General features: G+C 45.3%; 1 protein-coding gene across 2 annotated transcripts; it reads right to left on the minus strand.

The window, feature by feature from the left end:
• Positions 1-4,001: 4,001 nt before the first annotated feature.
• LOC141058906 (uncharacterized) lies at positions 4,002-10,937 on the minus strand. 2 transcript variants are annotated; one of them, XM_073555107.1, is made up of 2 exons: positions 10,608-10,937; positions 4,002-9,879 (listed from the first exon to the last, which is right to left on the minus strand). In XM_073555107.1, exon 2 carries the CDS (start codon positions 9,865-9,867, stop codon positions 8,794-8,796), a length of 1,074 nt encoding a protein of 357 aa, XP_073411208.1. In that variant the 5' UTR covers positions 9,868-9,879; positions 10,608-10,937; the 3' UTR covers positions 4,002-8,793. The 2 variants fall into 2 exon arrangements, with proteins under 2 accessions (XP_073411208.1, XP_073411207.1); XM_073555106.1 differs by lacking the exon at positions 10,608-10,937 and adding an exon at positions 10,373-10,507.
• Between the last annotated feature and the right edge of the window lie 228 nt (positions 10,938-11,165).

An 11,165-nucleotide genomic window follows, 5' to 3' on the forward strand; every position in this document is an offset into this window, starting at 1 on the left:
TATACGGTGTGTGAAAAAATTTACGCTCAGTATCTACTGTGCAGAAAAAAAGGAATAAAAGGATTTTTGCTTCTAAAAAAGCAGTCTGCACAGCAGTGTGAAAACAGCAATGCAGCTATCAGGGAGCCTTATAAGGCAGCCTAATAACCAACAGAGCTGCTGCACACAAATATATCCTCCCCTGTCACTGCACACTATAGTGCACAGCAGAAGCAATTTTTTTTTTTGGCCTGCCTAAACTCTCTCCCTATTGAGAACGAGCAGCAGCAACCTCTTCCTATGCTAAGACCGGCAGAAGTAAGATGGCGGTCAGTGGTCACTGCCTTTTATAGGCACTGTGACGCCACACAAAGCCAGCCAATCACTTGAATGCCCTTCTCTAACATGGTGAGGGCTGCTGCCTATGTAATCGCGTTGCCTACAGTGTGCGTCCTTGATGATTGTCTGAAAAAAAGGCGCAGGAAACATTGTGGGTAACGCGACTTTGGCGCTCAAGTCAGCGACCTCATGGCCAACCTCACGCTATGGTCGGGTTTCGATCGGCGATGCCCGACTTTAGCCAAAGTCGGCAGATTCTGAATTTGGCCGACCCGTTTCACTCAACTCTAGTGATTAGCCAATTTCTTGACTCTGATATTTGTCCTGGAGTCCAGTTTTTGGCTTTTTAATGGATGGACGGACATTATTTAATATTCTTACAACTATCATGGCACTCACATGATGCAATCTGGCAAATTTCTTTGTCTAGAAATTGCTATCGATGAGCTAGATGTTACTGTTTCTCTTTGCTTGGGAAATCTTCTTTATATGGCTTCTCCTCAATTTGAACCAGTGACTTTTCACTTGGAAATCAACCTAATAGCACACTGAGCTATTAGGGAATGTGAAAACAGATTGGATTTTGCAGCATACAGGAAGAAAAAGATTTTTCCACCTCCAGGAGCAAAACAGTAACAATGCAGTAGCATGACAAGAATCTGCATAACCAATCTTATGCTAAATAGTTGGCAGTCAAAGTTATGTATGAGATAGCCAAGATGATTGTCTATAAAATGATAGTAGTGGATGGTGAGGTATGGAACCTGAAAATCAAAAGTTCAAAACATTGTTACCCTTTTGCTTATCATTGTATATCTCAGAAATGTACCCCAGGCCACGGAATACTGTATGACTGAAACTCACAGTAATGCCACACCCTTCTTGGTTGTGGGCGGCATTACTATGTGGGCCCAGCGTCATCGTAGGCTATGACTCATCATAGCCTGGCGAAAAGCCGTAGGGGCGGATCCGGGATGTGCTGGAGACACCGGATGCCTGTGTGGCCAGATACGGTGGCGCCCACATTTAAAAGAGCAGCGCAAGACTCACAGTGTTCGCGCATGCGCTGTGAGAAAAACCGGTCCGGCGCTATCAAAAAAACGTTGCAGCGAAAGTTTTTGCAGATGGCTACTTTTTTCCGTATCCGGCAAAAACCGGATGCGCCGCATACCCATCCGGCACGGTGCGGCGACAATACAACTCTATGGGACAAAACCGGATCCGGTGCCTGGATCCGGTTGTTCCAAATCTCGCTGCATCGTGCCGGGTTCAAAAAGCCGGATGTGTGAAAGCAGCCTAAGCCCTGCCGCCGCCATTTTCTGCACATTGCATGCAGAACGCAGCTAGTGTAGGAAGAGTGTGAGAAGCTGCTAGGGAGAGTTGTGTTTTCTGGTGCAAATCATCCAGAAATCCTCTGTGAAGCCCAAAAGCTGTTTTCAGAGCTGAAAGTATAAGGTCAGGGACTGAGTAATGACCATTTTCCCAGCTTTTTTGGGGGTCTCATTTACCAATGTAGGGCAGTTTTTTTGTGCTGTGTTCACAGAATCACAGCGAATAGGACACACGTACGGTACTGCACAACTGACACGCAGCCAGCACTGCTGTCTTGTGTGGTGTCTGGGGTGTGTATTCTTGCCTTAAACCTCAGGGCAGTTTTTTGTGCTGTTGCGGTGCTGTTTTCACAGCAAATAGTACGCACGCACGGTACTGCACAACTGACACGCAGCCAGCACCGCTGTCTTGTGTGGTGTCTGGGGTGCGTATTCTTGCCTTAAACCTCAGGGCTGTGTGATAAAACACTCCGGGATCGCCTTTGCTAGGGTCAAAGGTCACGTGCGTTCAGCATGAAACTCAGGCGCACAGCCGGGGTCCGGGTATAACTAACACTGGGTCAGGTTTATTAAAGGTGAAAGCAATGCATAAAGGAAATAAAACAAATCCTCGCTTGTCCAGCACTAACTAAACAAGGTACAACCTAACTACCAACTGGCGGGCTTCTCCCGTCCAGCCAAACCACAGTTGCAGTGGGCACTGCTTTCACTCACGTGTGTCTCTCACACAGACAGGCTCTCTGTGTTCCCAGGCTGAGACATTCACACACCACCTGGCATCCTTTTATATCCGCCTCCCATTATTCATTAGTCACCAGGTGAGATACTGACCAGACTAAGCCACATAGGAAAGGTATGTGGGCGAGATATACCTGCCCTCATCCACTATTCCCACATGATTCTCACAGCTGTTTTTTTGTGCTGTTGCGGTGCTGTGTTCACAGCAAATAGTACGCATGCACGGTACTGCACAACTGACACGCAGCCAGCACCGCTGTCTTGTGTGGTGTCTGGGGTGCGTATTCTTGCCTTAAACCTCAGGGCAGTTTTTTGTGCTGTTGCGGTGCTGTGTTCACAGCAAATAGTACGCACGCACGGTACTGCACAACTGACACGCAGCCAGCACTGCTGTCTTGTGTGGTGTCTGGGGTGCGTATTCTTGCCTTAAACCTCAGGGCAGTTTTTTGTGCTGTTGCGGTGCTGTGTTCACAGCGTATAGTACGCATGCACGGTACTGCACAGCTGAAACGCAGTCAGCACCGCTGTCTTGTGTGGTGTCTGGGTGCGTATTCTTGCCTTAAACCTCAGGGCAATTTTTTAGTGGCAGCACCGCTGTCTTGTGTGTTTACTGGGGTGCGTAATTTCACCTTAAACCTCAGGGCATTTTTTTTCTGCTGCTGCGGCGCTGTTTGTAAAACACAAAGCAGTACTAGGTTGTAGTGCTACCTTCCACAATGCACTAACTGCTCCTTGTTCCCCAATATCTGCATCTGAACATCTGCAACTATGGCAGAAAAATCCAAAATTCCTAAAAAGGCTGTTGTGAAGGGACAGGGACGTGGACGTGGGGTCCTTGGTGCCCAACAAGGCACAGAGTCTGGGAGATCGAAGAAGGTTGATGCATCTAGTTTCCTGGCGAAATTTCCCGGCCTGGAACATAAACGGGCCTGGAAGCCAGAACAAGAGCAGATACTGTCTTGGATGGCTGATAAGGCCTCAACGAAATGTTCTAGCAGCACCCAATCGTCCATGACAAAACAGTCTACTGTCCATACAGATAACGCTGGGTCATCCTATTCTCAACCTGTTCCTTGTTCATCACCTGGTCAGGAGTCACAGGAAACATTTGACCCCAACCTTGGTCACTCCGAGGATCTGTTTGATCCACTTCCTTGCATTGCCTCTGGCCTCTCACCGCACGACATTGAAGAGGAACGTGAGGGGGTATCGTCTGTTGATGATGGCCAAATATTTGAAACCCCATGGCCAGAAGAAAGCCACTTTCATCCACGTGATATACCAGGAGAAGAGGTGGAGGCTGATGGTGATGACACACAGTTGCCATCTGGCCAGTCGCCAATATCAACATGGAAGGAGGATGACATGGACAATGAGGTGGTCGATGATGAGACCACCGATCTGACCTGGACCATTGGCATGCATAGCCAGCACAGCAGCACAGAGGATAAAGGTGGATACGTAGCACCAACAAAGGCACCAAGGGCTAGTGGTTTGAGCAGAGTGCTAAGTGTGTCAGATGTTGCCAAGAGAAATCCCTCTGTGCCCCAAGTCAAGGCAAGGGTGCGTTCAGCCGCTGTTTGGAAAAATTTTTCTGATAGTCCTTCTGTTTTGTTTTAATGTTTTATTTATTGAAATCTGCAAGTTACATCCGAAAGAAAGCAATCAACAGGGTAGCTTACAAAATTATTATATAACCTACAAATTCCACTTTTCGGGAGATAAACAGATAGTTTGAAATATCAATTCATGGCAAAAACTATTGATATATAGAGGTTTAAGGACACCAACAGCCTTAAAGGAACTTCCAGCAGCAGGATTATCTGGGTTCAAATCTGGGTTCTTCCCATCCACACGCCCCTGCTACATCACATATGCCATGATTTCAAACAAAGATGAAGAAGAACAAAAAAGAAGAAAAGAGAAGAGAAAAAAAAACAGTATAGGGAGTAAAGGGACAGGAGGTCAAGTAATTAGAGGAAGAAGTTGGGATATAGGGGTGGAATATAAGGGAGATAAGGGGAGGGGGGGGGGAACACCAGGCAACAAGGATTTCGTCCACTCTGATAAAGCCAAGCAAGGAGGCCACCATAGCCTTATCAACTTCTACTAATGGATCTGAATCGGGTCCATGGGTGCCATACTCTTTCAAAAGCTGAAAGTGAGCCATTCACCAAGGCAGCCAGTTTGGCTACTTGATATAGCATATCTACCTTCTCTTGCAATTGGGATATAGATGGAATGGTAGTTGACTTCCAGTTCATAGGTATCAAAAGTTTCGCTGCTGAAAGAATGTGTTGAGTCAACAGAGCAGTATTTTTATGTCCAGTCGGTGACAGAAAATTTAAAAGCACTATCTCCGGTGTCAAAGTAAGCTTTTTGCCCACAATTTCCCCGATATAATCCTCTACTAGTCGCCAGAACTGCAGCAGGGGTGGACAGGACCACCACATATGTAAGTATGTTCCCTCCGAATCACAGCATCTCCAGCATCTAGCAGAAGACCCCGTCCGCCAATAAGTGTTCTGCTGTGGTGTAATATACCATCTGGCGACTATTTTAAAGGAATTCTCTTGTGCTCTAACACATTGTGATGGGCCATGAGATGAATTATAAATGTGTGATATTTGATTTGGGGTAAACTTGAATCCCAAATCCTTTTCCCAATGTGTTATATAAGCTCTTTTGAGACAACAGTCAGTTATATTTAAAATCTGGTAAATAGACGACATTATCTTTTTGGGTTTATCCTTTGTTGCACAGAGAGTCTCAAATGCAGTCAGTGGGCGGGTAACGTCTGCTCCTAAAAGATACCGTGCCAAGGAGTCTCTTATAGAGCCGAATTGTATAAAGGTCAAGTTGGAAAGCCCTGGTTGCTTCTTCAGTTCCTGAAAGGAGGGGAGTGCCCCGTCCGCCAAGAGGTCATCAACCGCTACATTTGCCAGGGAACCGGGTTTGATTACATCATTGTCTCGGGAATAAGATGCATGTGGCATTATATCTGCCAACTTGAGTAAGGGGGACAAAGGGGGAACTAGAGTTTTCACCAATCCCTTCCATAATTTTAAGGTAGCTTTGGTGTGTATATTAGGTAGATTTTTGTTTATGTTTTTACAAGGATATGCCAAAAGGATGGATCTCAGGGGATAAGGTGCTAGGGCTTCCTCCACCTCAATCCACTGCTTATTGTTAGGAGACCGTAACAGGTCTACCACTCTGGTAAGCATTGTCGCTTGGTAGTACCTCATTATGTCTGGTGCACCCATCCCACCCCTTGATTTGTTTAATGTTAATGTCCTGTATGCTAATCGGGGCTTTTGCTTTTTCCAAACATATCTGCGGAATAATGTATTAATTTTAAAAAGATACGATTTGGGGATGGTTATAGGGAGCATTTGGAAAATATATATAAACTTGGGTAAGATTAGGCTCTTCAGTAAATTTTTCCTTCCCATCCACGACACATACGAGTCCCTCCATGATTTCATGATGGTTTCTACTGAGGCAATTAGGGGGGGAATATTCTGTTGAAAAAGGTCTCTATCCGATCTTCCTATCTTTACACCTAAATATTTGATATATTGTTTTGGCCAGGTGAATGGGTATGTACTTTTTAGTTTAGCTAAGGTATTCGGGGATATATGTATGTCTAGCGCTTCCGACTTAGACATATTTACTTTAAAATTGGAAATTTTGCTATATTGATCTATAAGAGCCATCAATGTTGGGAGTCCCAGCAAAGGATTAGTCATCAAGACTAAAAGATCGTCCGCAAATGCCGCTATTTTATAGTGTGTCTTATTGATGCGAATACCCTCTATTCCCTCATGTACTTGTATGGCCTTTAAGAGAGGTTCCATTGCTAGCACAAATAACAACGGGGATAGGGGACAGCCCTGTCTTGTTCCGTTCTTTATAGTAAATGCATCTGTTGTAAAATCGTTAATCCTAATATGTGCTGTGGGCTTATCGTACATTGCCATTACGGCTGCTATAAACGCTTCGGGTATCTCAAACTTGATCAGCACTTCCCGTAGGTATACCCAGTCCACCCTGTCAAAGGCCTTCTCTGCATCTGTTCCAAGAAGCATCAATGGTAGTTTACGATTTTTTGCGTATTGAAGAAGGTGCAATACTTTATGGACATTATCCCTTCCCTCCCTTCCACCCACAAACCCGGTCTGATTTAAGGAAATCAAATTTGGCAATGACTTGGCCATTCTTTTTGCCATCAGCCCTGCTAGGATTTTTAGGTCCACATTAAGGAGAGAGATTGGCCTATAGCTACTACATTGTTCAGGATCCTTCCCCTCTTTGTGTATTAGGGATATTCTGGCTGTAAGCATTTGGTTTGGCAATGGGTGGCCTTGTAAAACTGCGTTGCAAACGTTCAATAAATGTGGGAGTAGGAGGCCAGAGAAGGATTTATAGTAAAGTGCTGAGAATCCATCTGGACCGGGCGCTTTCCCCTTCGGGCACTTTGACAGGGCGGACTGCAACTCCCCCAGTGAAAAAGGTCTAGTAAGATATTGTTTTTGGGAATCAGACAAGACAGGCAGATCTAAAGTGCTTAGGAAGGACCTAGTGTCCATGCTTCTTTTAAGTGCGGAATCGGCGTTATCTTCCGGACGGAGATTATATAATTTCTTATAGTAGTCAAGGAATGCCCGCTCCATGTGCTCAGGAGCTTGCGAGCTGAACCCTTGTTCATTCTTAATTGAGTTAATCAGCGTACGTGACTGCCGCTTCCTTAGTTGCGATAACATTAATTTGGATGCTTTGTCTCCATGGACGTACATTCTGTTTTTCCATGTTGCATATAGCTTAGCAGATCTCGAGTTTAATATGTCTTTAAGTTGCTGTCTTTTTTGTTGCAGCTTCTCTAAGCTATGTTGATCTATTTTATGTTTATGTGTAAGCTCCAGCTGTGATATACTATCATAAAGATCCTGGATTTCTTTTTGTTGCAGTTTATTTAGAAAGGAAGTGATAGATATCAACTCCCCTCTGACAACTGACTTATGTGCTTCCCATAGTATCTGTGAGGAAATTTCTGGTGAAGCATTTTGCTCAAAATATTGGGAGAGCACTTTGTTTATACGTGTCTGTACCTCGGTACTTCCAAGTACTGACTCATTGAGCCGCCATACTCTATGTCGGGGAAAGGCTTTAGATAATGAGAATTTTAACAAAACCGAAGAGTGATCGGAATAAATATTCGGAATTATTTTCGCCTGTTGTATATTGGCAAGCATTTTACTGGATATAAAAATATAGTCTAAACGGTGGTAAGATTTATGAGGGTGGGAGTAGAAGGTGTAGTCTCGGTCAGAGGGGTTTAGATATCTCCATGTGTCAATCAATTGTAGAGATCCCAGTTGTGACTTTATTCTGTAAAGATCTTTAGGTGAGAGCGAACTTTTCTGTTTAGTCGTGTCTAGCAAAGGCTCTAATGCAACATTCAAGTCCCCACCCACTATCAATGCACCCTCTCTAAAGCCATCAATTTTTTTCAGTGTTGAGAGTACCCATCTCAATAGTTTTTTATTTGGTGCGTATAAACTGCACAATGTTACCAGGGCACCGTTTAGTAGACCTTTGACAAAGATGTAACGACCCTGAGGGTCCGCCATAGTTTCTCTTAGCTGGAAGGGCACTCCCCTTGCCACTGCTATTGACACTCCTCTGGAACCGGACTGGGTGGTTGTCGCATGAAACCATTTATCATAAATCGAGCTTTCAAAGGAGGGCAATTTATCCGGTTTGAAGTGCGTTTCCTGAATAAGCAATACTGCTGCCTGCTGTTTTTTGAATAGTTGTAATGTGTGGCGTCTAGTGTTTGGAGAGTTCAGCCCATGTGCGTTAAAAGAGATGAATGTGTGTACCTTATCCGAATCCATCATGTTTCTGTACACAGCAGCATCCTTGCAGCTCACGACGGGGACGAACCCTTGTGCCTATAGGTGTGGGGAGGGGGTCTAGGACAAGTAGACCAGACGAAAGAAAGAAAAGGGTAGAGAAAACAGAAAGGTAAAGAGGGGGAGAACACAATATTAACATTATCCATGTTATTAAGTTGCACAATATCATTGACCAATATGCCAACGTACCATAGTTACCTACTGACATTGTTTCATAGAATGCCAGCTTGAGGAAAATTCCAATCAGCCTATAAACTAAATATGAAATATAAAATGCTCCATTCTAGGAGAATGCCCAGTTTGGGCTGTAACTAAATCTAGGTTGAAACCTTACAACGAATTATTGGATAGATGTGGCAGCAGTGCTTACCCATATTTGGAAAAGCACGCCAACCCCATCAGATTTGCTTCAACCACATTCAATACCCCAACTGGGGTAGACACCAAGAAAAACTTAACTGCAAAATCTGGGTCTAACCCAAAGATCAAGTATTGTCTCTGGAGTCCTTAGGAAGCGAGGTCTTTGTCAGCTTCCTTTTCAGCCTTTGTGATTTTGGCGTCAGGGCTATCTGCCACGCCGGGTCATCTGGCAGCGGATGCAATAGGGTCGCCGAATGGAAGGACTCCAGATCCGGGTAGGCCTCCAGCTCAATCCCCAAGGACTCACATGCCTCTTTGATGTCTTGTGATGTTCTTGCTGAGATACCTTTTTCTCCATTTGTGATATGTACTCCAAACGGGAACAACCATCTAAAACGGACGCCTTTTTTTATCAATGCTTCAGTGAACGGTTTCAAGATCCTCCGCTTCCTGAGAGTGCTGGCCGATAAATCCTGGAAAAGTTTAATTTGTGAGCCTTCATACGAGATCTCCTGCGCCTCCCGCGCTCTGCGAAGAACTAAGTCTTTTGCTCGATAATCGAGGAAGCGACAGATCACATCTCGTGGAGTTTCCCCTTGAGAAGGCCTCGGACGCAATGCTCTGTGTACTCTCACCAGTTCAATTTCCTGCGGATCTGATTCATTAAGTAGTTCTTTGAATATCTCTTGTGTTGCTTTCCATAACGCCTCAACGGCCACCGTTTCAGAAAGGCCTTTAACTCTTATGTTGTTACGACGTTCTCTGTTCTCATGATCTTCTAGCACCGTGTGAATTGTATGTAGTTGGATTTCATGGACTTTTAAAGAGTCTAGTACAGCGTTCGAACTTTGCGTCATGGCAACTTGCGAATTTTCCAATGTCTCAAGTCTGTGGCCTTGAAGTTTTAGGTCGTGTTTTATCTCTGCAAGTTCTTGTCCTATTGGCTCAAGAGCTTTAGACAATATACGTTTGATGAACGAACGAGTGACTAAGGCCTCTCTCGCTGTGCTGCCCGTGTCAGAGTCACTCTCCGGTTCAGAATCTGAATCTCCTAATGAGGTCAAATCACGAAGCTTGGATGGTTTAAGAGAATCTGACGGAACCGTTTGTTTTGTAAGAAAGTCATCCATGTCTGTTTGCGTAGTGGACTTTGTAGGTTTGGGCATGCTTTTTTGCGTTTTTACGCTGGATCTCCCCATTTTTGCAGTTATCTAAAGCAGAGAAGAATAGAGCAGTTTGAAGATTAGAATTCCTCTCGCTGGCTATGAATTTAGCTAATGTTCCATTTTATGCCCAATCTTATAAGTGATAAACAATGGAAAGAGATGTCGTTCTGGCTCTGGTCACTAGATGGCAGTCTATAACCACTTTCTGCTGGTTTTCCAGAGAATCCTCTCTTATATTCGTACAGCTAGGTATAACATGGGTCAATTAGAAAGCAGATAAGGGGGGGATGAAAGATGTAGGGACAGCACTGGTGGGGGGGGAGCGCTTAATACAGATCTAAGGCTCCTTATATTACTCCCTTCTCTCCTCGCACCCCTCGGGTCAGACAGTCTCAGGCCCCCACTTGATTAATTGATTATCTCCTTTATTGCTACGGAGTTAGGGAGAATGACCATGCTCTCCTGGTCCTCTGTCCCCTGAATCAGACCCCTCTGCTTAAGACACTCCGTCACCTTGCTTCTGTTATTTCAATGTTACCTCAGCTCCAGGAGACGCTTGAATTCCTCAGATCTCTCTCACTGACTGCAGAGAGGGGAGGAGGCTGAAGCGTGCCGCTGCACGTCTATTCTAGGTCCCGGGCCGCGTGTCTTCTGCAAGCCCGACGGGACTATTTTCAATGCTGCGGCGTGTTACACACTCTCTGTAGCCGTCCCCCAGCTATGAGAATAGTAGCGATTTTATGTGTCCTGGTCAGGGGGTTTCGCAATGGTACCTTATTTGCAGGGGAGGGTTAGCTCCGGGGTCTCTCTTATCTGACAGCCTTGGGTCAGGGGTGAAGTCCTCTACCCGAGGCGATGGTGCTGTTAGCAGTATATCCTTCCGCCACTCCGGCAATCTCCCGCCTGCAGGGCCACAGTTATATGAATCCCTTCTTTATCCCGAACGTGACTTGCCACCCAGGGTCTATGCGATCCAGTGGGGTCCTGGTTTGGGTTGTAATGCGGGGATGGTATAAAAAGAAGGCTCTGGTGATATTAGAGCCCCTTTTGGTGCATTTGTCCGGGAGCTCAGGTTTCCTGCTTCTTGCTCCACCAACGTTCAGGCTCCGCCCCCCTTCTGATAGTCCTTCTAAACCAAATGTTGTCATCTGTAGCATCTGCCATAGGAAGCTGAGCAGAGGCCAGGGAAAAGGCAACCAATTCACCACCAGTATGCGGAAACACATGGCAGCCAAGCACCCTAGTCGGTGGGCTGAACAATAGGGTACCAAATCAGTGTCTGCAACTGTGGGTCAAACCACTGCCATGTCGCCTGTGATACGTCCTTTCCA

The sequence above is a fragment of the Dendrobates tinctorius genome, unplaced genomic scaffold (assembly GCF_039654945.1).
Source record: "Dendrobates tinctorius isolate UK_male_01 unplaced genomic scaffold, ASM3965494v1 ptg000219l, whole genome shotgun sequence".
NCBI lineage: Eukaryota > Metazoa > Chordata > Amphibia > Anura > Dendrobatidae > Dendrobates > Dendrobates tinctorius.

Bases quoted from the DNA above. Each gene is read 5' to 3' on its own strand.
- LOC141058906 (XM_073555107.1), bottom strand. From the start codon at position 9,867: ATGGGGAGATCCAGCGTAAAAACGCAAAAAAGCATGCCCAAACCTACA.